This window comes from Lontra canadensis, unplaced genomic scaffold (assembly GCF_010015895.1).
Source record: "Lontra canadensis isolate GAN:19392208 unplaced genomic scaffold, GSC_riverotter_1.0 scaffold3, whole genome shotgun sequence".
Lineage (NCBI taxonomy): Eukaryota > Metazoa > Chordata > Mammalia > Carnivora > Mustelidae > Lontra > Lontra canadensis.
Window position 1 is genome coordinate 20,900,081 of NW_022630997.1, and position 26,296 is coordinate 20,926,376.

General features: G+C 47.3%; 1 protein-coding gene across 5 annotated transcripts in view; it reads left to right on the forward strand.

Annotated features, from left to right (window-relative positions):
* PIK3AP1 (phosphoinositide-3-kinase adaptor protein 1) overlaps window positions 1-26,296 on the forward strand; it is a 115,855-nt gene that overhangs the window by 69,486 nt on the left and 20,073 nt on the right. For all 5 annotated transcript variants that reach the window (XM_032883306.1, XM_032883298.1, XM_032883315.1 and 2 more), the window contains 5 exons: window positions 11,869-11,964; window positions 14,344-14,541; window positions 17,173-17,238; window positions 19,084-19,289; window positions 22,701-22,773. In XM_032883306.1, the coding sequence (XP_032739197.1) occupies window positions 11,869-11,964; window positions 14,344-14,541; window positions 17,173-17,238; window positions 19,084-19,289; window positions 22,701-22,773 (639 nt within the window). The remainder of the gene's footprint in view (window positions 1-11,868; window positions 11,965-14,343; window positions 14,542-17,172; window positions 17,239-19,083; window positions 19,290-22,700; window positions 22,774-26,296) is intronic.

The window sequence follows — 26,296 nt, forward strand, 5'->3', positions numbered from 1 at the left end:
GGTGACGAGAAGGGCCAATATACTTTCCAATCTGGACCAGAGACCCATTCACAAAAGAACATTTGAAGGACAGTTGGTACCTACTTGGGAGGCCCAAGACTGTGTATCAACATTTCTGCCTTGTGTCCTTACTGTGGGGCAGTTGAAAGGTTAAAGAATGCCCCACTTCACTACCTGTTTCGTGTTGACACAGAGGCTTAACACTTGTTATCCCCCTGGACGCTCCAGCCCCGCGGAAGCTGCGGGTTTTGCTAAAGGCAGCCACAGCAAGGGCAGTAAACCTCTCCAGCTCTCCCCAGGGCAGCAGGGGACTAGGGAGAGAGCCTGGTTTGTGGCTGTTGGTGACATGTAAAGTTACAGGGGGTCAGGGGGTTCTGCTTGCCCTGGAGCTAGAAGGAGGCCACCAATAGGCAGGCTATAGAATTTGGCTGCTTTGTGGCTGAGGAAAAGAAGCTCACTGAATTTTTCATTTGCCAGATCATATAAACTCTGAATTTTCTGATGCTAGACCCGATTAGGTTTGTGTTTCTCTCTCTGTGGTTTAATCTTGGTAAGGACCACTTACATTTTGGCCCAGGAGGAGCAACAACTTGGACCTGGGGAGGAACTGTTCCTTTTATTACCCTTGACCCTCCAGGAGAGAAGGCAGTCTAGTTCATTAAAATGCAGGACAAACTGATTAATCTTAGACACGTATTTGCAACACCACCGGGCACAGTAATAGCTCTGCCAGGCCTTTCCAGTAAGCAGACTGCTTTCATCTCATCTGTTATTTTGTCTAAGCATCCTTGGGCTTGGTGGATAGAATTAGCTCTATTTCACAGGGAAGAAAACTAAGGCTCCAAAATGCAGTAGCTTGTGCCAGTCCCACTGAGGGAGAACTGGGTCAAGAATCTGGGTCTACACATTCCTGGGGACAAGTCTGTCTGCTGCCCCGGAGGGACAGAGGACTCTCCTGGCCTGCTCTCCTAAGATCTGCATTTTCCAGCCCTGGGAGGGACACTTAGGAGCTCTTTCTAAATGTCCCAAGAGCCATGTTGATCAGTGTCCCACCTTCGTTACCATTGAACCCTAGAGGCTGAAAGTAAATGTAGTAAGGAGTGTAGGCTATGTTCATTCCCACATTTGTTCCCAGGACGAGCATTACGGAGGGCAGGTTTCAGGCGAGCTCTTTACTGCTTGTTTGGAGGTCACCCAGTGGTGTCAGGACATATCTGCCTCTTTTCTGCCTTGAGTTTTGGAAAAGGGGTAGGAATGAGGTCCCCACAAGCGCTAAGTAGGAAGGTTGGGAGGGAAACGGCCCTTGTTGAATGAAGCGGGGTGGGGCGTGCTGTTGGCTTCTGACCCTGAGATTTTATGGTACCGCTCCAGGCTCTCCTTCCTTTGAACTTGCGGGGGCGTACACACACGCATGCACAGGCATGCACACCCACACACTCACACCCTTGACACTCACTGTCTTTAGTTTAGCTATGCTGCCACCAGGTGGTAGCTCCCGGTCTTTATTACCAGACCTTCAACTTCACTCCCAGCTCTCTGGAGAATTTTTTGTTCAAGACAGATTTAAACCATCAGCTTCCTAACTTTACTATATAAGAAATAAATCTCCTTATTAGGGGTAAGCGTATGCAGATGCTAAATAGAAATGAAGGCTGACCCCAACCCAGTGGGGCACAGAGAGGCTGAAGGCACTGGCTGAGTTCTGATGCTTCTCTTCCTCCCGGTGTGCGAGAACTGTGTCGGGATTGTAGGCACTTGGTGAAGGCACGCGGGACTGACTGTGTTAAAAGCTAATAAGATAAAATCCCCACCACCAGCAGTGACCCTGCTCCCCTCTGGACCTGGAGAGCCATGGGTCACGCTCTCCCGGGGGCACGGCAAGCAGATGGCTTCGCACTCTGGTTCTGGACGTGCTTCTCTGGTTACCGGCTCCCACCTCAGTTAGGAAGCCTGCATCGTCCACAGTGATGTGCGAGAGTGCTGAAAACAGAAAGTCCTCTTGGGTTCTTTGGGGTGGAGTGGTTTTGCTGACATTCCAGCGCAAAGACTTTCCTGAAAGGTGGTGGCGAGACACCTAGTAGACGGCCTGAGCGCGGGACGTCTCAGTCGGGAGCCACTCCTCCAGGCTGTCCTCTCCTTCCCTGTCTCCTCTCATCTGCTCGTGCTGTTCCCGCTGCCTGGATTGCAGCCCGGATACCTCCCTGTCCATATTCATGTGTTTGTTCCTCCCTAATTTGTCCCTTCGCACAGTCCTTCATTCAGCAGTATTTCTTAAACCTCTTGTGTGTTTCAGCCACTGTGTGGGGTGACGGGGAGTCAGTAAACAAGCTGGCATGATCCCTGCCTCCCAGAGCTGTCCTTCTAGCAGGGAGCTGGGCATGAAACAAAAACACCATGACACTAAATCTAGAACTGCAAACCCCGACGGTGGCCCAAGGGGGCAGCTACGGAGGTGGAGAGTGAGGGGAGGAGGGTGTGTGACTTAGTAAGCCGTGGTGCCCCGCACCCCCACCGCGAACTCCAGTCGTGGGTGGATTCCTGCCCAGCGGAGGGTCTGTGGGCTGGCCCAGAGTACTGTACGGAGGCACTCGTCTGCGTAAGACATCCTCCTGACTTGTTGTTTCTCCTAGCCTGTTCGTCCCCAGCTCCTCCTGCATCGTGGCCCAAGCCTCCTTAGCCCGTCATTTCAGATTGCTCTTTCCCTTCTCTCTGTGTCTGTCTCCATCTCTGTCTCTCTCTCCCCGGTGTGTGTGACCGCCGCTCCTTCTCCCTGTCTCTCTCCCTCCCATCACTTCTCCGTCAGGGTGCGGGGAAGTTGGACTGCCTTGCTGATGTTGCACGAAAGCACGTTATCCCCCCTGCGTGCAGGTGGAACCAGCCAGGTTTCAGCTCATCGTCGAATGCTTTCCCAGCCTGCTTCTTGACCTAAGGCTCTTTATTGGCTATAAAAATACTGGGTGAAAAGATAATTCTCTTGGCCTGCCTTCAGGGTTTGAGAGCCTTTCCAGGAGAATGGCCTCTCGGCATCTGACATTTTACTATAGTAGATACTGATTGGGTTTTATATTAAATTAACAACACAAAATCTGGATGAGTTTCCACTGCAGCTAAATGATCTAGATTTATATCCCCTGAGGAGTATCGAATGGGCTTCTTTGAAAATTCATTATTGCTCTTGACACATTCCTTAATTAAGCGCCTGCCTAAGCTTTCTCTCATCTGTTCAAGCTCCTTTCTTCCCAGGCACGGGTTCTTTCTGACTGCCATCGCTCCTTTCTGATTGTGCCAAATGAGGTACAGTGTAACAATGCGGCTGGCTCTTCCCGGCAGACTTTGGCCCCTTCGTCTCCTTGTTATATGTGTATCTTTTTCTTTCTGTCTCTGCTGAAGTGAAAGAACTTTGTCCTTTCTCCTTAGACCCAGCATGTTTCTGGCCTTTTTAGTTTATTTTTAATGGACAGGTGGTGATGGTTAAGTGCTTGGAATCGGAAGTACAAACCTCGAGCATCCAGAAATGGAGGATTCCTTTACAAAATGTCCTGTCTGGAACCATACTTGCAGGTCTTCCCCTGTGGAATTTTGGGTGTATCTCGGCCACTCTTGTGGTCCTCACTGTATGCCTGATTTGTATGTGCACACGGGGTTGTCACCTTTAGAGCTGGAGAGAGTCTTAGTACTCACGAACTCCCAACAACTGGACACTTTCTTTATTATTACAAAGGTAGTGTCTATTATTATTAGGACTTACTCCCTAATACAGATATGGCAAATAGTGCCTGAAAAATAATTTCATGTGCCAGTGTCTGTTTGTTGGTATGGAGTGCCTGAGGGGCTGGGCTGAGGATTCTGAGACCAGAAAGAATGCCATGACTGCTGAGTGTTTGCCTTGAGTGCATGGAATAGGACATGGAGGCCAATGTATGTATTTGCTGTTCTTGGTCTAACTCAAGGATACTTATGTTCAATCCAGTATCAAAAGAATCATTTTATTTAAAATATAAGCGGAACGAAAGTCATTTTTAGGTAACTTCATTTGAGGCAGTGTGCAATGCCTAAATCTGGCCAGGGCTGCTGAGTCCACATGTGGCCATGATGGACTTGCTTGAGGTGGTCCTAATCCCTGGGTTGTATTGCCCTTGGCAGCCTCATATGGGGAGGAAATTTGGGGCAGGAAATTTGTGCTGATCGTTGGTTCCATCTGTGGTAGGCAGAGTCAGAGCCCCTGAATCTATGAATGGGCTAGAAGACCTGGCGGAGGAGGAGGAAAGTTGCAGCTGGGATTAAGGTTGCTACTCAGCTGGCCTTGACATAAAGGGAATGTCCTGAATGATGGGGGGTGGGCTCATAGTAGTCACTGGGGTCCTTAGAAGTGAAAGAAGGAAGCAGCAAACAGACCACAGATGGTGCCACGAGAAGGACTCAATCCAGCTAAGTGTGCTGCCTGGCACTGCTGGCCTCAAGAGTAGAGGAAGAGAGCCTCAAGCTGAGGAGTAGAGAGAGGCAGCCTCTAGATGCTGGAAGGGGCAAAGGAGGCAGGTCCTCCCCTAGAGCTCCTGGAAAAGATGGCAGTCTTCTCAAAACTTTGGTTTTAGCCCAGTGAGACCCATTTCAGATTTTCAAACTACAGAACTGTAAGGTAATAAATTTATGCTCTTCTCAGCCACTGTGTTTGTGGTGAATTTTTTACAGCCACAACAGAAAACTAGTACACTGGCTGCCTCAATATACTAATGGTATCCATTAATATTTAGTGCCTCGTACTGTTGCTAAATATTTCATAAGCATTGTCTCCCTCAGCCCCTACATTTTTCCTGTGTGGTGGGTAGCAGCATTCTTTATCCCCATTTTACAGATGGACATATACAGCTGTGTGATCTCAAGTATCTTGCCCAAGAACACTGAGCTAGTAAGAGTCAGAGCTGGGCCTGGAGCCCGGTTATCTCGGATACCAGCGTCCATGCAGGTAACCACCACCTCTGACTGTGATGCCGACCTGCCTTGGTCACTCAGTCAATAGTGTCCTCACCTCTGTTGCTTGTATGGCTTCAATTGCTGCTTTCCTCTGACTTTATGATTGTCTCCTGAGTGTGGATGATTCCCTTGGCTCCAGCCCTTGTCAGGAGGGGATACCTGATACTTGACTGGGGATACCCAGGCTTTCTCCTGTGTCTGAAAACCACCCTCCTCCTCCTCCCTGCACCCTGCACCCGTCCTGTTCTTCCAGTCATGCCTCATGTCCTCTGGTTTAGCCTCTGGCTTTAAGATCAGCCTCTACTACCACCCTGGCAGCATAGGATGGAGCCAGAAGACACTGAAGAGCTACTAGAATTTCCGTGTTCATTGCTGAGCCCACAAATAAAGAACAGGATGGGCCTCAGGAAAGCAAAGGATAAATGGGCACGGGGCCTCCAGCTCAGGTCTGGACTGCATGGGCAGAGCCTTGGCAAAGGAGGATAGAGGCCTGCAGCTCTGTCCGTCTGGGACTTGGTATTCCAGAGCCAGGGTCCAGAAAATGCCCGGCAAGCCTTGTGTGTGAGTCAGATTTTCACACATCAATCTATTGTAAAACACTGGCATTTGTTATCTTAAGATTTCCCCTATGCTCTAAGTATATTCAAATAGAAAAATGTTTTATGGGTGTAATAGGTGTAATTCTTCTCTAGGAAATGTAATACATGTGATATTTGAGAATATGTGTGGAAATTCAGATATTTGAGTTAACCCATAAGCATTTATTACTCTGATGGAGATTTGACTTCAAACAAAATTACTGTGAAGAATAAATATAGGGGTGCCTGGGAGGCACAGTTGGTTAAGCATCCACCTCTTAGTTTTGGCTTAGGTTGTGATCTCAGGATTGTGAGACTGAGTCCTGCATCAGGCTCTGCACTCAGCGGGGAGTCTGCTTAAGACTCTTTTTCCCATTCCCTCTGTCCCTCCCCTGCAACATAAAGCAATACATCTTTTAAAAAAAGAAAAAAGAAGAAGCATAAATTGAGCATAAACTATTCTCTGCTTAGGACATTAGCCTGGGAATGGAATTTAATAATAAAGAAAACAGTAATAATAGTAGTAGTAATAGCCGCTTGCCTTACTTAGCACTTTTCTCTAGGCTAGGCGCTGTTCTAGGCATTTGGCCGGCTTCTCACGTAATACTCATGGCAAACCTATGAGATACATACTCTTATCACCGTTCTACAGACAGGAAAAGAGAAGCTGAGAGGATTTAAAGAACTTGACCCAAGATAATCGTGGGCAAAGAGTTAATGTAACAGCTATCATTTCCCCTTCTGCTTGAGAATTTGACCTTCGGTTGACTTTCCAGCTCTGTTACCCTGGAAACGTGATAAGAGTCAAATGTCAACTATGTTTCTAGGCAACATTGCTTATGATAAAAATGACCCCTAATTGGTTGGTAAATTGCATCTGGAACTGGGAGGAGCTATGTGTGTGCCATGAGGACCTGGAAGGGACGTACTTTGGGCTTCCCTGAGAGCAGTGACTCTGGCCTGCTCATGGAGATCCTGGAAGGCTGCCTGGGGAGTGGCCATGAGTAATGTCGCTCCTGTGGGCTGGGAGGCTTTTCACCAGGGTGGCCCCTCCACCTGCCTGACCCGGATCTCCTCTCCTTGCCCATGAACTCCTGGACTGGCTACTGCCCTTGAGGAGGAATGCTGCCTGGTGCCATCCTGCTGGCCTGCGTCCTGGTCCTCCTGAGCAGATTGGTGCCACCATGGCCCCTGGTCATCTTGGGAGGCTGAACCAACAGATGGATCTAAGAAGTCTGCTTGGTGTCAGACCGGTGGGTGTCTTAGTCTTGTCTCCGGGAGTGGAAGAATCAAAATTGGAACCTTGCATTTTGACCCTAGTGTCCAAGCCTCTCCTCACCCTTCCAGCGTGGCTCAGGGAGAAGAAATGACTCTACTAAGGTCACAGGACTTATATTTGGCAGGCCTAATTAAGGTGTGATTACAAAGGAAAAAAAAATCTGTCACAGGTGGCCCGTTTAGCTCCACCTGGGTCACAGTACCCAATGTGCATGGCTCACAGGTGTCACTGGAAGGTGACATAGTCCATAGGTGGACAGGAAAGGGTCAATGTAGGTCATCCCTGGGGGCTGTGCTTCTTTAGTTTTCCCATTGCATTTCCTACTCTGCTTTTCAAATCTCCTCCCCTCCTCTTCTCCCCCCCCCCCCTTTTTTTAAAGAAACCCTTTTTATTTTTAACTATTTTTAGACTTAGAAATTGCAGAAATGCCAGTGTTCCTGTATCCCTTTCATCCAGGTTTTCCGGATACTAGCTCTTGTATAACCGCAGTGTAATTACTAAAGCCAGATCAGCGTTGGTGCAGTACCATCAACAGACCTCTAGGCCTTGTTCACGTTGCACTAGTTTTCCCTGCCCTGTAGGGGGGATGCTAGACGCTGATGGGATCTTAGATGCTGAGACTACAGAACATCTCACAATGCATGTGTTTATTTCTCCTTAGTCTCCTCCAATGTGTAAGTGTCCCTCAGTCATTCTTTGTCTTGAATGCTAATCATTTATTTTGTAGACTGCCCCTCGGTTTGGGTTGGTTACCTGTTTTCTGTGAGTAGACTGAGGTTGTAAATTTTTGGAAGAATACCATAGAAACGGTGTTGTGTCCTCCTCAGTGCATTGTATCAAGGGATCCTGATGTTGATATGTTTTATTAATAGTACTCATTGTTTTTTCCTTTTTAATGCTTTCATCCACAAAACCCCCCGCATATTAGGATGGGGGTCATCATACTGGGGACAGAAGCCTGTACCCTTGTGACATTAGCACACCAGGTCCAGCCAGGGCTGGTCATGCTGCAGCCAGTTTCTTCCACATTTATTTTTCTAAGACTCTTTGTAGCTTCTTTAATTGTGCATCGACCTCTTGGATGTGGAAATCAGTTCTCAAATTGAACTTTGTTAGTAAAAATAGCTAGGCTGTTGGGTGACTATTTTACCATTGTCAAAGGGAGTGGCTGGTTGTGAAACTTATACTCTGGTGTTGCCAGCCTGGGGGTTTGGTTATTGGTGATTGAAATTGTCCTGGTGCTCGACTGTGGGGTTTAAGAAACAACACAGAGGATCATAGGGGAAGGAAGGGAAAAATAAAATAAGATAAAAACAAAGAAGGAGACAAACTATAAGAGACTCTTAACTATGGGGGAAAACCCTGAAGGTTGCTGGAGGGGAGGGTAACTGGGTGACAAGCATTAAGGAGGGTACGTGGTGTAATGAGCACTGGGTGTTGTATGCAACTGATGAATCACTGACCTCTATCTCTGAGACTAATAATACACTACATGTTAATTAATTGAATTTAGAGAAAAAAGAAAAAAAAAGAAAAGAAATTGTCCTGGCGCTGCTCTGCCCAGGTTTTTGGAGATGCTGGAGTCTGAGGGGGCTGTGATTTCCTAGAGGGTGCAGCACCAGGCCTGTGGAATTTCTCCCTCCCCTCATCTCTAGGGTGTCTGATCCAAGCAAGTCTTTACTTTGGGATGGATTCCTCTGTGTTTTATTGCTGTGTGAATGAGGAGTTTCAAAAGTAGGCTGGGTCAGGGTCAGGTGGCTAGGAGGGTGGGGTTTGGGGTAGGGGTGTTTAGAGGTAGAGTAACACAGTGTTTATGGCATACACCTTTCGTCCCACCTTTCTAACTCTATGGGGGAAATAAAACCACAGTTCAGTGAGTTGAACAGCAAATCTCAAATAAGTAGAATTTTCTGGTCTCGAATTTTTTTTTAAAGATTATTTATTTATTTATCTGACAGAGAGCTAGAGAGCACACAAGTAGGCAGAGTGGCAGAGAAAGGAGAGGGAGAAGCAGGCTCTCCGCTGAGCAGGGAGCCCGATGCGGGGCTCGATCCCAGGACCCTGAGATCATGACCTGAGCCGAAGGCAGACACTTAACTGAATGAGCCACCTAGGCGCCCCTTTTGAATTTTTTTTTTAAATTTTATTTATTTATTTGACAGACGGAGATTACAAGTAGGCAGAGAGGCAGGCAGAGAGAGAGGAGGAAGCAGGCTCCCTGCTGAGCAGAGAGCCCGACGTGGGGCTCGATCCCAGGACTCTGAGATCATGACCTGAGCCGAAGGCAGAGGTCCCAACCCACTGAGCCACCCAGACACCCCTTGAATTTTTTTTTTTTAAGATTTTTACTTATTTATTTGACAGAGAGCATGTGCAGAGGATGAGGAACAAGGAGAGAGGGAGAAGCAGGCTCCCCCGCTGAGCAGGGATCCTGATGTGGGGCTCAATCCAGGGATCCTGGGATCCATGAGCTGAGTCGAAGGCAGACACTTAACTGACTGAGCCACCTGGGCGCCTTTGGCCTTGAATTTTTAAAGAATGAATTATGTGTCAGTTCTTATCACAAACTTAATTTTTAAAATTAAAACACCTCCAGGTATGTTTCAGAATCAGTTCCATCACCCTGATGTCTCTGTGCCTTACGTTATAGAACTCAGCGGTGACAGGAGAGGTTCCTCACTCAGAACTGCAGAGCTTTGGACTAGAGAGTATCAAGGTCCATTATAGCCCATGTGATGTCTCTGCCGTGTCAGGAAACAATAAACCCAAAAGGTAGAAAAAAGGAATTGGTTTTTCTTCTTCTTTTTTGGATAACATTTAAGGTAACATAAACATGACCCAAGCATTGTATTTCTTTATATTATTTTTTTCAGTAGATTAAAAAACTCAACTCTAAAAGGGTGAATGGTGAAAAATCCTTCTCCAGTCCTTGTCCCTCATCTTTTGAGTGCTGGGAAACCACTGATCTTAATTTTTTCTGTCTACTTCTAGAGCTGCTTTTTGCATATATAAGCAAATACAAAAACAGAATCTTATTCTCCCCTTCTTGGAGGCAATAGTTACTATATTGATTTTCTAAAATGTTGTATTTGTTAAAGGTTCTGATTGATCAAGAGTATGCATTTTTTTTCTTTTTTTATTGTCTCAGATTTTTAAAAAATTACATATTATAGCCCCCCCCCATGAGCCCCCTCTGGAGTCTAATTGTCTTCCTTCCATCTCCAGAGGTAACCGTTACCATGAATTCAATGTTTATCCTTCCCAGCATGTAATGTTTTATAGGCCTTAAAACTTTATATAAACCATATCATACCAAAAACACCAGTCTGCAGATTTTTCATTCAATTTTATGGGTTTTTTATGGTCATATAATTTATATTTTGATTATCACAGGAGTATGGAACTAAGAGCTGTGCTATGTAATAATGTAATGTCTGGTCCCTACAAAGTTTAAAATCTGTCCTTTTTTATAATTAAAAAAATCAGTTAATCTGATAATTGACAGGTGAGCCACAATTTATTTTTTTAATAACCTGAAATTATTTTTGCTTTGAAAATCTGATTGTATATATTTGATCATAATTATCTGGATCTTTAAAAAGAAAGTGTTAATAAAGTTTTTCTCATTTATGAAAGCCCCAAAAGCCACCATAGATAATTTGGAAGACAAAGGCATGTATAAAATAGAAAATAAAATGTCCATAACATATACTACTTCAGAAATAGCCACTATATGCATTTTGGCATATTCCTCTCTAGTCTTTTTTTCTAGGAATATACAAATATTTTGTTTCGGGATACCTGGGTGGCTCAGTCAGTTGAGCATCTGCCTTCGGCTCAGGTCATGGTCCTGGGGTCCTGGAATCAAGTCCCACATCAGGCTCCCTGCTCTGTGGGGAGCCTGCTTTTCCCTCTGCCTCTGCCTCTCTCTCTCTCTGTCATGAAAAAAAAAATCTAAAAAAAAAAATTTTTTTTGTTTCAAAACAAGGATTATGTCATATGATGTTTATCATCCTTAATATTACTTCATGACCAGGACCTCTTCTCAGTGACTGTTCTTGGGAAATGTGACATAAATGGTTGCTTTGAAGTCTTCATACAAATCCACCAGATTTTATTTAGCTGGTCCCCAAAGATCAAAGTGGTAAGGAAATGGCATAACTATGTATACTGATTAAATTCAAGCCATTTTTTCTCAAAGTATACTGTTCAACTTCAGTCTGCATATTTTGCCTAAGCAAATAAGTCCTCATTGTGTGATATGACTCAGTGATATGACTCAGTGAAAGTGCAATTTTTGACAATATCAAAGCTCTACTTTTAATATAAGGCTGAAATTTTGCTCCCAAAAAGCATACTTCAGATACTTCAGAGTCATAAAGTTATAGGGCACTGTTGGTTACTTGGGTTACAGTAGAAAGCTACTGTGAGAACTGCATGGTTTTCATACACAGTTTTGGTCTTTGTGGGTTCTTGTTTAATAATGAAAACCAAAGATCAGTGTGCTTCCTCCTTATAAATAATCATGTCCGTGGGTGACCTAGAGATAGAGTTCTTTGGCTATGCTGTTGAGATGGCACTATGGTGCTAGGAGTGGCTCCAACATCATCTTTTTAATTGTTGCGTACAGTTTGAGTAAACCAGTTTATCTGTTCTTTGTTACTTCTGCTTCCCTTTGGTGTGTGGTTGTTATAAACAACGCTATATTATCCATTTAAAAATTAAGCCCATTGTTTCAAATGAGGACGAGCATAATATCTATACCTTTTTGAGTCCCGTGGTCTAGGAAAGGGCCTGACAGTTGTGAATGTTGCTCTCCTCTGTACCTCACACTCACAGGGGGTTCTTACTCAGCAGATAGATCGTTGGACAGATGGGTGGACGCATGCATGCGTGGGTGGGAAGATGGATGGATTCATGAATTCTTGGATCTCTTAGTTCACGATCTCTTGATTCGTCGAATCTTGTACATTCATCTGTAAAATCTCCTTGCCTATGTGAAAGAACAACATCTAAACTCTTAGTTTCCTTTTCTTATAGATGTTGAAATGCTTCAAGCCGGTACATCTAATCCAATCCCTGGAGATGGTTTCTCTCGGACCACTAAGGACTCTATGATCCGCAAGTTTTTAGAAGGTAATTTGCAACTGTGAGCAGGGAAGCAAAAAGAGGGAAAGAGAAGCAAACGTAAGAACGTTGGCTGGTTCCATGTGACGGTTGCTCCATTCGCCGAATGGGCTGCCACGTACCTGGCATATGGCATGATTGAAGGCACTCCATTCCCGTGAGCTGCCCATCAGCCTGTCACAGTAGGCCAGGAAGGAGTTCATACCACTGGAGCCACTCATTTGGGTAATAAGCTGCATCCAACAAGACCTATTTTAAAATGCATGTGCTTATTTTTATTTGACTAAAGTTTATTGAGTACTAACTATGAGCTACTCACTGCTCTGGATGTTGGGCCAGAGGACACAGAGAAGAATGAAATGTGATCAAGTGCCCTCAGGAGACAACTTTCTGGAGAATTTGGAGAACATAAGGGAGTGTACGCAAACATTGTTTAGTTGAGCCTGTCTTGCGTCATGGTTAAGAACATGAACTCTGATCCGTATTTAGTTCCCCCTTCAGCTGGTTGGAAAACCTTGGATAAGCTTTCAACTCCTCTGGGCCTCAGTGTCCTCAGGTGAATGTTGTGAGAATTAAATGATGTATTGTCTAGTGGGCCTCAGAGCAGGCCTGGGCATAGAGCAAGCAACAAAGGTTTATGATTATTGTTGTTGTTGTCATTATTATTATCATTGAAGGTCAGAGAGGGAAGGTGTTCAGTTGTGTGGCTGATTTCTTAACTCTGTCCAATCATTTACAGTTAATGGGAGTGGGGTCTGTTAATGAAGTAGGCATAGAAAGCAGGATGCTAAGAGGATGGGATTCAGGATGGGAGAAGCAGTTTTGACAGTGAAGAGGAAAGAACAGTTCTGAGTAGTGGTAGGTAAACCATAGCCTGGCTAGCCTGTTTTTGTAAAAAAAAGTTTTATTGGAACACTTTATATCCATTCACTTACTATTGTCTATGGTTGTTCTCATGCTATAAAAGCAGAAGAGGATAGGCACCTTGGGAATCACTGTCACTAGTAGGGTAGCCACCTGCTCTCCCAGGATGCCTCATTTTGTTAACATCAGACAAGCCTCTCCAGAATTTCTTCATGCCCTTGTACAAGATGTTCAAAGATGAACAAGTGGGAACTTCTCTACTAGTTGGAAACTTTCTCGAAGGGAGAGCATTAGAACTCAGAGCCCCTGGATGAGTTGGGACCCCCTGGTCAATGAGTCTTCTGGACCCAGGACACAGGGAAGCCAAGAGTGGTCTCCCCACAGCTCAGAAAAGAGGCAACTAAAAAGCTTCTGATAAATCACTGAATTGGAAATCCCATAGGAAGAAGGCCCAAGCTTTATGCATTTCTGTATCTCAAACAGGCATTTAATAAAGATCTATTGACAGCAGTGTGGTGCTGGGGAGAAGAAGGAAATAAGAGGAGAACCCCTACTATGTGTAGGCACTGAGCTGGGTGCTTTTCCTCTACTGTCTCGTTTTGACCTCACAGTACATTGTGAATAGGTCTCAGAGGGAAATCAGGCTCAGAGAGGGTATATGAGGTACCCGAGGTCACACAGCTCATGTGGATGAGGGGCGATGGCATATGGTTGGGTCTGCGAGATTCTCAAACCCACTGTAAGCAGGTCCCAGCAGAGTATTGCAGCCTGTCACCAGGAAGGGGGCAGCAAAAACCTTATGGCTGTGGGACCCCAGGAACAGAGGGGGAGAGGCAAGCTTCTTTCTGATTGGTGGATGGCAGAGCTGGGGGCAAAGGTTGCAAAAAAACCCATAGAGCATGGATGTTGAGACAGGTTCTGGAGCCAGCTTTCCTGGATGCCAATCAGCTTTAGGTAACTATGGGCATATTATTTAAATCCCCAAGGGCCCAGCTTCTTCATTTGGAAACGAGAGTGATTGTAGTTCTTCCACAGTATCGTTAACACCGTCTAAGGAGATAATGTGGGTAATATACTTGGAACAGCACTTGGCACAGAGGAAGTCCATGGCAAGGATTTGATGTGGTCATTTTGTTGCTGGAGCCTTTGGTGGAGAGGACTCCTGGCTGCCCTCATGCTGCTGCCCAGGCACCAGGGGGTGGTTCCAAGGGTCCTTTGGCTTTGGGGCCTATGCTCCCTTTTCTATAGTCCCAGTGGGATGAATAACTGAATGCCAGCAGTAAAATTAAGATGATAGAGCCTAGAGCTCACTCCCTTTCACTGCATTGATGGTGACATCAGCGTTTTCTCAGTTGCTTCGCGTGGGGTTCTCAGTAGCTTGTACAGGAGACGGTACAGGGGAAGATCTTTGCTGAAGGGCAGTACTGGGCAAATAAAGTTATGGTCACTCACTCTGTTCTTATGACTGTCAATCACCCAGTTTGTTTGGTCATTGCTTTCAGGCACTTTTCTCTGTGTTTCCAGGTAACAGCATGGGAATGGCCGGTTTGGAGCGGGAGCTACACCACGGAGGTCCGGAAGAAGATGTGTATCACACAGTAGATGACGATGAGGCCTTTACTGTGGACCTGGCCAACAGACCCCCCGTGCCAGTGCCCAGGCCTGAGGCCGGTACCCCTGGCACTCACCACCTGCCTGACAATGAGCCGTACATTTCTAAAGGCAAGTGTGGCAGGGAGAGATGGTCAGCAGGCTCTTTGGGGCTTCTTGACAAGAATTCCTCTCATCCTCTTAGCTTCTGAACCACTGTGCTGAGACTCTGCCCATCTGAATGGTCTCTAACTAGCCCCAGGAGATGGGGTTAGAGCTCAGGGCAGATTCTGGAGCTGGCCCACGGGCCATTGTCAGGGTCAATTCTGGCTTTCCCAGACGTATTCACGTGCCGTATGAAGACAGACCTCTACTCCAGATGGCAAGAATACTGGTATATTTTTATCTCCTGAAACTATTACTATCATTAATTTTTAATAGTTGACATTTATTGAAATCTACCAAGAGTACTCCATCTGGAACATGTCATTTCATCTTTACAATAATGTATTTGGTAAAGGCTGTTATCATCTCCATTGTACAGTTGAGGAAGATGGAGACCTACTGGGGTGGCTATTACCATGTAGCAGAGTCAGGATTTGAACTCTGGACACGAGATTCCACAGTCCTGGCTTTCAGCCACTATGCTAGGCTGTCTACCTACATACACTAATACAAACTGGTGAGAGCCAGGTTTGACTTCTTCACAGTGGTCCCCGGGATGTCAGTTAGATGCTGACGCATTGTCAGTTTCACTCTCTTTTAAGACTCAATTGTGTTGAGAGGATTACAGATACTGTAAGAGCTAGGAATTGCCAGATCTGTGCACCTGACCTCCATTCCCTTGTTAAGAGCATTAAGAAGTTGTGGGAGGTGTGACAAAAGGAGATCACAAATTGGGAAATAACCCTCAACCAGAGCCCCAGGTACAGGGTGACCAGCTACATGTGAAATTCAGACAAACAGCAAATAATTTCTATCTCAAATATTGCATTTTTTTTTTCAGTTTTGATTTTGAGTCGTTAAACCTGGCAGATCCTAAGCTGGGTAGGACTAGAGCTCAGGGACATGATGGACAGTCAGGTGCTACCCATGCTTGTGGTTTGCTGTTCCCCTGGGTAACAGCTTCTTTGGCATGTGTAGCAGACACTCTTAGTGCTCTCCCCACATCCCACAGCTCTGTATATTTCTGTGCCCATTGGCTGCTCACTGCTGGTCAGAACCCGTGTCTCTTAGTCTGACCGCTTTCTCGGGCAGCCAGAGCTGCCTCTGCCCTTTTGCAAGGCAGGCTAGAAGGGTTGGGGGATTAACACCTCTGAGCCCCAGCAGCCAGTGACGGATGGACTGGTGGCTAAATACCCCAGCATCCCTTCCCTTCTGCTGGAAGAACTCTGAGGTACGTGTTCTACATTGCTTTCCAGAGCTCCCCAGCTTGCCCACCCCGATAACTTACTGGCTACAGACCCTGTATGGCTTTATCCACTTCCCCGTCTCACTTCCCTCACTTCCCATGTTGACTCTTTGCCCCTGGATCCTTGTCCCCAGGGCTGCTTCTAAGTGAATATATATTGATAATACCTAAGCGGCAGGTGGGGAGAGGAGAAAGTGTTCATGTTATGGCTCACTGTGGGGACAGGGCCATGGGTGATTCCCAAAGATCCCTAAAGGACTTGCTAGGCAACTGGGGAAGCAGAGGAAAGCGAGGCAGGAGATGACAAAAAGGACAGTGGTCTGAAGGCCAGAACCCCGGGGTTTGTGTCCCGGCCTGGGTCATGAGGTCAGTCATTTATTTCACTCTCTTTATCTTTCCTTTCCTCATCTGTAAAATGGGTCTCATAATGATACACGTAAACATCAATGCATATATCATAATAATCCCTAAAACACTCTGCAGAGCCTGACTGTGAGGGTCAGATGGGACAACACATTTATAAACTGTAGAGCACCCTGCAGATTTCAGTCATGTTAACTAGCAGGCCAAAGGACCCCTGTGCCCTTGGCATCCAGCTCAAGGATTAGCTAACGCTGAGTGCTTCCTCATGACCGCCACTGTTCTAAGCCCTTTCCATATATTAGCTCATGTAATCATCGCAACAACCTAGAGAGGAAGGTACTATTGTCATCATCATTTGATAGATAAGAAAACAAGGCAGAGACAGGCCAAGCCTCTTGTCCATGATCACGTGGCTCCTACGTGGCCAAGGCAGGGTTTGAATCCAGGGAGCCTTCATCCCTGTGCGTTCCTACCACCAAGGGAGTGTTTGTCCCTTCTCCATTTTCCCCATTAGCAGTGATGGGACTGTTGCTCATGACTGACTCCATCTAAGTCCCTCTGGAGCTGTACACACATGGTGTCTGCTCCATTGCTCCTAGTTCTGTCTTATGGCCCCTGGTGACATGTTGAGTGGCACTTCCTTTTATTCTCCAGTTTCAAGGTGCTCCAGGCCCAGCCCACGTTCTTGTCCACGTTACCCTTTTCTTGAACGATCCGTCATACCCTCTGGCTGGCTTTGTCTTTCTGGCGTCGAGACCCTGTCTGTTTGGGATGCCTTCGTTCCATAATCCCTCTAGTTTTGGCACCTTTGCTGCCTCCTACGAGAGGTGTGTTTTACAGAACTGCATACGGTGGCTCAGAATGTGAGCCACCATTTCCTTTTTGCATAAGATTTTGGTCTTTTTTTCCAGTAAATATCTAAAATATTATGAAGCCCCTTAGAAAGAAATCTGATTTGGCTTTTACCTAGAATATTCTTTATCTCATAGTTTTTGCAGAAAAAAGTCAAGAGCGGCCTGGGAATTTTTACGTTTCCTCAGAGAGCATCCGGAAAGGTAAGTCCCACGTGCTCAGCTTCCTTTCATATGACCTGAACTTCTGGATGGCGGGAGCATTTGTGTTTCAGTGATTCGCAGGTGTAACGACTCCTCAGCCCTGAAACACAGAGAGGTCCAGGGGATACCTTGCATGGTCTGTACTGATGGTGAGGGGAGAGGAGAAGAGATTGGGGCACCTTAGAATAATGTACAGATTGATCATACCGAGAACACAAACATACTAGAACGTATCTGTGACAGCACACAAAACAGTGTAAATAGTGAGATTGGTGCCAACAGGATGAAAGTGGGTGGCCTGGGGCCCAGGCTTTATCTAAGGATACAGCCTTACCTGCTATTTACTTACACCAGCCGTACTGGCTAAGCAACACTTTATTCAACTTTTATTTAAGAGACATTTTGCTTGTGGTTGGGTAACATTTTTCTTCCTTTTTTTTTTCCTCCTCAAAAGACTTTTTCGGGAAGTATGAGGAGATACGCACTCCTTTTTTTCTTAATTAACTTCTGCGTACTAAAGAGAGACACTCAATGTTATCCCAGTGAGGATTCTTATGAAAAGGAGACACGACGCCATCTAAGCTTTGGAAGGCATCCCAAGGACTTAGGTAGCAGGAGAGTGGAACTGATGGGCATATGCTTTTTGTTTTCTCCCCACATCCCATCTTTCAGCACAATTAAAGACAGCCTTGAAGAAGGCAAGTCTGGGAGAAAGGTTTGTAGGTGTGTATAGACAGATGAGTGAATGGCTGTGAAGATGACAGATGAACTTCTTTGAAGTCCTCTCTCATTTTCCTTCTTGCTCTCTTCCTGAATCACAATGTCCAGAGGGGGTGTTGCTAGAGAAATTCAGATTCAGAGATAGCCCTGCGTGAAATGAGCAGTAAAATGTCGGGTCATCCTCACAAGCCCCAGTGGCCCAATCATGTCTGCAGGGAACTCATTCTCCATGGAACTTAATGGACTCACAGCTGGAGAAAGAGAGGGGTTGCCTTCATATTTCCTGAGAATCTCCAAAGCAGAGAACCATGACTTCGTAATGTGGAGGAGAGGTTGGCAGAGGAACAACCCAAGGAGAACCACTTAGCACCTAATTTATACCTGGTGACACTGGAGCTAGATCCTGGTTCCATTGACATTCCAGTCTTCTTGGGCATTTCATGTCCATGGGTCCACAGTCATGGTGCCCATGCAGTTTGGAGGCAGGGAGGAAAGTAAAAGGCCGGAGCATGTTGGGGAAAGCATCCTGCTTTCCTGTATTTTCTCTTTCTCTGAATTTCCTGTATTTTCTCTTCTGGGAGTGGATTTTAGTCTAAAGCAGCGGTTTTCAACCACTGTGCTGCCTCCCAGAGGATGCTTGCAATGTCTGGAATATTTTTGGTTGTCACAGCTGAGGCAGGGGAGGCTGTTGGCTTCTAGTGGGTAGAGGGATGGCCTGGGATGAGGCTACACATCCTACAGCATATAAGATGCCCCCCCCCAACAAAGAACTCTCCAGTTCAAGGTGTCAGTAGTGTCTAAATTGAGAAATTTAGTCTCAATGACTAATGTCTAATGGCTTCTTGGTCATTCAAGTTCGAGAGGTTCTGTTGACTTGCCCAGTGGGTGCTGTTCCTGCCTCCTAAAATGCTGTGGCCTTGTCTACTTTAGTGTAACAGGCTTTGAAGTCATTAGCTGCTTCCCCCTCCCTGCTTCGTTGTCCTGTGCCCACCTTCTTCATTCCACATGGAATCGTTCTCTTGAGATGCGTCCTCCTGAGCCGGTGACCAGCCTCGTTAACCCCACTTGCCTGCCTGCCCTCCCAGGTCGGGGAGCTGTCACCCTGAGTTTTGCCATCCTTTGCAGAGCCTCTCGTCCGACCATGGAGGGACAGGCCTCAGTCGAGTATATATGACCCTTTTGCTGGGATGAAAACACCAGGTCAGCGGCAGCTGATCACCCTCCAGGAGCAGGTGAAGCTGGGCATCGTCAACGTGGACGAGGCTGTGCTCCACTTCAAAGAGTGGCAGCTCAACCAGAAGAAGCGGTCGGAGTCCTTCCGCTTCCAGCAGGTAACCGGCCGTGTCTGGTGGGTTTCGGGTCCGTTTCATCACCGGGCAGAGGGGAGGATGGGGTCAGCGCTGTCTTGTGTGCTGCTGTAACGGAGCCCCTATGGCCTGGCCCGTGATGGGTGTTTTGAGTGTCATTGTGAATCCATGCATGTGTATGTCTGTCCCCTATTGCCTGCACCCACACGGCCCCCGGGCTGAGAGCTGGATGACTTTGCCGGTTGTTGTGAGTCTAGAGATCAGGATCAAAGACTCACCAATCACCCCTGATTTTTCAGCTGCCCCTTCCCTCTGCATGTGGCCCTATTCTTTGGCTTTCCAGTCTTTTTTCTTTTCAGAGCGTTTCTCTCTATTCCTAGTGCCAGCACTCTCACAGAACGGTCACACCTTTGAACGTAGAGAAGTTAGACTGTTCCCAAGAAATAGAACTAAGGCAACAAAACAAGTCACAGACCAAAAACCACCCACATTAGAGCATGCTCACACACAAACAGTATTTCTGTAGACACGCATACAAAAGCAGAGCCAGAGGTAAGGAGGTGGCACCTCAGGGCCATCGCTAGGGTGACCACTCAGGAGACTGGGATTGGAGGATGGGTCTCCTAGAGGAGACTCCTGTTTTGTTCTTTAAAGATTATTTATTTATTTATGTATTTGAGAGCGCATGAGCAGGGGGAGCGACAGGCTGAGGGAGAAGCAGACTCCTCGCTGAGCAGGGAGCCCAACACGGGGCTCGATCCAGGGGTCCTGAGATCATGACCTGAGCTGAAGGTAGATGCTTAACCGACTCAGCCACCCAGGCACCCAAGACTCCTGTTATTTTTGTAAGAATCTATATAACTCCACATGTGTACTTCATGCACAATATAAAGCAATTGGAAGAACTCAGACTTGACTTTAGGAAGCATATCTGTGGTCCAGCCCCTTCGTATTAGAAAGAAGAAGCTGTGCCTAGGGCGTTAGGGGACAGGTCCAAGACCCCTCACCTGGGAAGTGGAGGGAAAGGCAGGATCAGAATGGTTGCTTTTTCTCCCCATCTCCCCATGGTGCTTCCCAGAAGGTGTGTATTCTGTCCTCTGTCCTCAGAAGACCTGACACACCTGCTGTTGGGGGGAGGGGCAGCAGGACCAGCACTCACCTACTGCAGAGATGGAGTCCTGTCTCTCTAGCGTGGGAGTAGTGAGTCATCGAGCAGCATTTGTCCAGCTGGGCCAGCAGTCTACTGACAATGCTCAGTGTTGAATGACCTAACCTGTTCTGTTGCTCATAGTGTGCATTGCAAGGGGAGTACCATTGTTCCCATTTTACAGATAACTGAGGTTTGGAGAGTAGTGAGGCAGAGGAGCCCTTTCTCACGCCAGGGTCTATGCTCCCTTCACTACACTTTCTGCCTTCTTAGTGCTCCCTGAAAGAGGGTCCCCCGCTCTGCCGGCCGGCTTCCCTCCTCCTGGAGATCTGACGGTGAGGTGGTGCTCCAGTGCCGACAGGAACCTGGGGTCCTCCTCTTTCAGGAGACGCAGGGAAGCTGCGGTCCTACGGGGATAGCCTGGCTTTGGGCAAACAACGTTTTTCTTCTTCCTGGCCGGTCATTGGCCCACGGAGCATGGTAGTTAAGAGCAGCCAGGGTTCCGGGGCCTGGCAGCCCAAGTCACATCCTTGTTCTGTCACTCGGGGCTGGATGACCTCAGCTTTTCTGTACCTCTGTTTCCCATCTCACATGTAAAAGGAGAACATTGGACAAAGTAAACCACGTAAAGGACTCAGCATGCCGGGCACACAGTAAATGCAAAGCAGATGTTAGCCGTCTCTGTCTGTATCCAAGAGGCTTCTCCTGGTCCCATGAACGTGCCTAGAACTCTTGGGTGTGGCTGTCAACGGGGGCTCATATTTGACATGGCAGGCAATCCCAGCCTGTGGGAGCTGACCCTACTCTGTGCCCTGAGAGCCTCTGGGTATTTCTAGAGCATCCCCCATCCCGGGACCAGTGGTTGTGAAGACTGTTCTGGGGGCTGCCCCCATCTTCCCTTTCCTCTACGCCTCTGTCCACTTGTCTGTCTCCTTCACTTCCCCTCCTGTGAGTGGGCACCACCCAGGTTCCCTTCAGGTCCTTCTCTGTGAAGGTGGTCTTGAATCCGTGTCCCCTTTCCGGTCCCACCTGTGGACTGGTGCAGCCACCAGCGGGGTGTGTCCTGCTGAGGCGCTCACAACTTGCAGCATGTCCAGCAACAAACCATACCTTGGGGCTGCTTCCCTTTCCTGGCTCCCCATTTCTGTTCACCGCACTGTTACCTTCCAGACACTGAGGTTGAGACTTTCCATCCCTTGGGCTCTTCTCCCTCACTCCCCTGTCTCCAGCCAGCTGCATGTGTTGCTTGTTTTGCTCTGTGATGTCCTTCCTCTTGCATCGGCTCCTTCCTTGCTATCCCCTCCGGTGCCAGCTTCTGGCATCTTCTTGGGGCCTGCCACATAGTCTCTAGGTGGTGGATCTCCTTGCTGCCAACTCTTCCCACCTCCACTCTATCAGACCTTAAAGCTGTGCCCAGCCCACACCTTCCCGTGTTTCCCTGCTGCTTCCTGGACCCAGCTCAGTCTCAGCTATAGTCACAGTCCAAACACCCCTCCCACGCTGGCCTCCTTTGGCTCCCTCAGGGGACCTTTCTGGATGTCTAGATGTCAGTCCCTGGGCATTTTTTCTCGGATGTTCAGCTACTTTGAGGTAGTTGTTACTAAAATAGCAACAGATTGCAGCCCTCACATGTCTATTCAACCTTTGCTTAATGACTAATAGACTCGACTGCATGCTCTTGGAAAGCTATAAGGCCTGGTGTCTTGGCCTTTAAGAGTGCAAAGTCTCTCTGAAGATTCAACACACACACACCCCAAGGACATACACATCACATGCACAAACAAGCTGGTCCAGGCCGCATAGCTCAGGGCCAGGGGGCGTCTATGGTCACTAAGGCCTGGGGCGGTCTGGAGAGCCTTAAGGCAGAAGGTGGACCTTGACCCAGACCTGGAACGAACTGATGGGGAGGCATCATTGCCCTTCACATTCAAAGGGTCTCAGAGACAGATAGGTGCATGGAGTATTTCCAAACACTACAGGACTGGCTTGGTAAAGGAGCCTGCAAGGAGGAGGGCAGGGGGTTATAAGGTTGGGAAGGAGGTGGGAACCAGAGTGGAGGGGAGACTCTTCGTTGTAGGAAAGGGGTCTGCTCTTCAGGCACAACTTCTATGAGTACTTGAATTTCTCTAGGGGCCAATGGCAAATGTGCTCAGCCTCATTTGCATGTTGGAGATGTTATTGCAATGGAATGTATCTTGCAAACAGCATAAAATCTGAAAGAAACTCTTAATGCCCAGAGGGTATTATTTCTCGTATATACTTTGAAAATGAACTGAATTTTTTTCCAGGAAAATCTTAAACGGCTGAGAGACAGCATCACCCGAAGACAAAGGGAGAAGCAAAAATCAGGGAAGCAGGCAGGTATGTAGCTTTTGGGGTTGCTGCATTGTGGGGGCTGCTGGCATCTGTTGTTTCTAACTCTCCTCTCTGCTGTGGCTGGAATGGGCAGAGCTTGCCCAGTGCCTATCACCCTGTTTACAGTTCTGGGTACCCCACTGTACTCTGAGGTTCTTTTGGGCAATGGCTTTGTCTTGTTTTTTTGTTTTGTTTTGTTTTGTTTTTTTTGCGAGAGAGCATGTGGGGTGTGAGAGGACAGAGGGAGAGGGATAAAGAGTCCTAAGCAGGCTCCACACTCAGTGCAGAGTGCGGGGCAGAGCTCCATCCCACGACCCTGAGATCCTGACCTGAGCCAAAACCAAGAGTCAGACACTTAACCAACGGAGCCACCCAGGGGCCCCTGTCTTGTTTATTCTGTGTCTCTAGTACCCGGCCCATAAGACATGTCACCAAGGAAGTGAAAGGATTGACCTCTGCATCTCCCATCCTCTCATTCAAAGAGGAGGATAAAACTTTCTCCTTAGGCACCTCTCTCTCCCCCTTTGCATTTAGGAAGACATGTTTTTTGAGCAGAGAAAGGAGAAAATCTCATGCACATAGTATCTGTTTCTGAATGAAGCAGGGAATGGCATCCCGGGCGTCCACAGCACACAGTGCTTCAGAAGACAGGACCCAGCAGTGGCAGGGCTTCTGCCAGGCGGAGTAGGGGTCCAATAGCAGGACCACACATTCCAGTTGTCTACACGGAGGACCAGGCCTCTTCGCACAGCTAGCCCTGAGCAATAATGGGCATTTGCCTACATTGAATATTTCCACCAAGAGCCTCTGGCATGGTGGGTCTCTATGATTGATTTTGGCCAGCCTATACCAAGTAGAGCTGGCAATAAAAGCCTTCCAGAAACTCTTGGATCTTGAGTAGAGCCCTAGTAAATAAAGGACTAAGTTTGTGTATAACTTCCATAGTCTGTCTCCAACTGCCCTCAGTAGCCTGACTTCTCATGACCCTGGCCAGACAGGTGACACCCCAGTCTTTAAAAATGACATCTTCCTCCTACAGGCCTCTTGCTCATGCCTTTTCTTTCTCTCCTGTGTGAAGACTCCTGGGCTGCAAGACCCAGCCAGCAGCACCTGCTCCGTGAGGCCTTCCTGGGCCCCTGCACCCCCTTCCCTACATGAGTATTTATAGGACCTACTATCCCTTGCATTCATCCAGCACTTCTCTTTTGCTGCCTCTGATTTCTGTTACTTCATTCCTGCATTCAAACCATCAATTCCCAGAGGTTCTGCCTCCAAAATGCATCTTCAGTCTGATGATTTCTGACTGTCTCCCCTGCCACAGCAGCATGCAGGCCGCCATCATCTCTTCCTGGATGAATGAGGCACCTCTTCAATTGTCTCCCCATGTCTACTCTCACTTCTCTACAGTTAATCCTCCAAACTGCAGCCAGTGACCTTTTAAAAAATAAAAGATCTGATCATGCTAGTCCCTTGCTCAAAACCTTCCAGGGCTCCGGTCCCACCCAGAGTAAAATCACCCTCCTCACTGTGGCCTGAGAAGGCCTACGTGGTCTCGGCCCTGAGCTCACCTCACTGACCTCCACTTTCCCTTTCAACCCTGTGCTCTCATCCCAAAGGACTCCTTTATTGTTCCTCTAACAAGTCAAGAACAGCCCTCCCCAGGGCCTTTGCACTTGTCCCTCCTCCACTTTTCCCATGTCTTCACTGACTGGCTCTTTCCTCCTTCAGAATTTGGCTCTAAGTTCTCTTCAGAGAGGACTTCTCCACATTCTCTCCAGAGTGACCCTCTGCCACTCATGTGCCTTTACTCACACTCTTTTCACATATCACAGACTGAAATTATGTGCCTATTCTCCCGGTAATTTTCTGGCCCATTCCCCCACCGTCACCTTCCATAAGCTCCCTGAGGACAAGAGCTTGGCTGTTCTGAGCTTTGCTGAATCCCCAGAATGTAGGACTGTACTTTGGGCTCAAGGAGTCTCTGTTGGAATAAAATGTTTGGTAACACCATTCATTCATTCCACAAACATCTACCTGAGCGCCAGGTTCTCTGCCAGACATAGAGACCCGTAAAGCAAGATCTTTACCATTGGGTAATTTATGAGTTAGTCTTTTCCTTGTGTAGGTCTGATTTTCCCAGCGAGAGCCTGCCCCACAATGCCTAGTGCAGTGTTTTGCATCTGGCAGTAGCCTACTGAATATTAATGATTTTGACCATTTGGGAAAAGAGGCACACAGAGGTTATAACCATGGCAGAAGGTCAGAGAGGTCATCCTAAGATGTCTGCTTGGGTGGCTAGATTTTACATGTATGCTTCCACTACCGAAACTCACACGTGTTTGCCCTCCCGGCTGAAGGGAGGAGAAAGGAGAGAAGGCAGAAAATCTGGTTCAAGAGTTGCATAGTAATCTTCAGGTCAGACCACAGGTTCTAGGTGGGAAAAGGGATGAGGTGCTTTTTAAAACTAGAATGCATAAACCCAAAGACAGAAGCCTTGATTAAATGAAACATTTCACACTTTGACTCAGGGACAGCCTCAAAAAAGTTGTGATTTGGTGGTGCGTGAGTGTTTGAAGTCCCGAGAGTTGTAGTGTTAGAATTACAAGCGTTGGTCAGCGGGGGTCCAGAACTGAGCCCACTGGGTGTTCTCACACCTTTACCACCCAGACAATGGAGACGCAGAAGCAAGACCCACATACACGGTGGAGAGTCAAAGGGGACCAGAGTGGGCCTTGTGGCATTCAGGGTTAGGGTCAAGTTCCTAGCTGCTGCTCCCCTCAACTAGCTGGGAACCAGACAAGATAAGTACCCCAACTGAGCCTCAGTCCTCATCTACAAAGTGGCACAAATAAAAATGCCTCCCCCATTAGAGTATTGTGAGGATCGAACAAGTTAGGGGACAGCTGGGGCCTCGTGCAGATGCCTGGCACATGGATACACCCTACGGACCACACACCTGCACAGCAGCTGGTGTCCTCTCAGTCAGGGCCTCCCAGGGAGCATGCACTGGGCTGAGACTCTCCATCCAGGGTCTAGTCCTGGAATCCTGGGTTTTGGAACATTATACAAAGTTCACCCAAAGCTAATCAGCTCTGAATAAGTGATACCTGTCAGTGTCGTCACACTAGAATGGTCAAGGTCTACATTTTTTCAAAGGAACATGGGTAGATGCCCTCGCTTCCCTTCCCCTCTACTGTTCAAGAGGAAGACCCTCTGGCTAGGTTTGAGGGGGAGGTGTTAAGTATTTTACTTTTACATTAGGGGCTTTGATTAATGTCATAACTAGTAGAAAATCAAACCATATCTAATTTGACACTAGACCAGAACAACTGGGGACCACATTCCCCCATAGGGAGAATGTTCTACCCATCAGCCCCAAGAGTTTCCTTTCATGTTCACTTTTTTAAAAAGATTTATTTATTTATTTGAGAGAGAGAGCACAGTGGGGAGAGACAAAAAGAGAGCCCCAAGCAGACTGTGCTCCATGCAAAGTCTAACTCGGGGCTTGATCTCACAATCCTGAGATCAG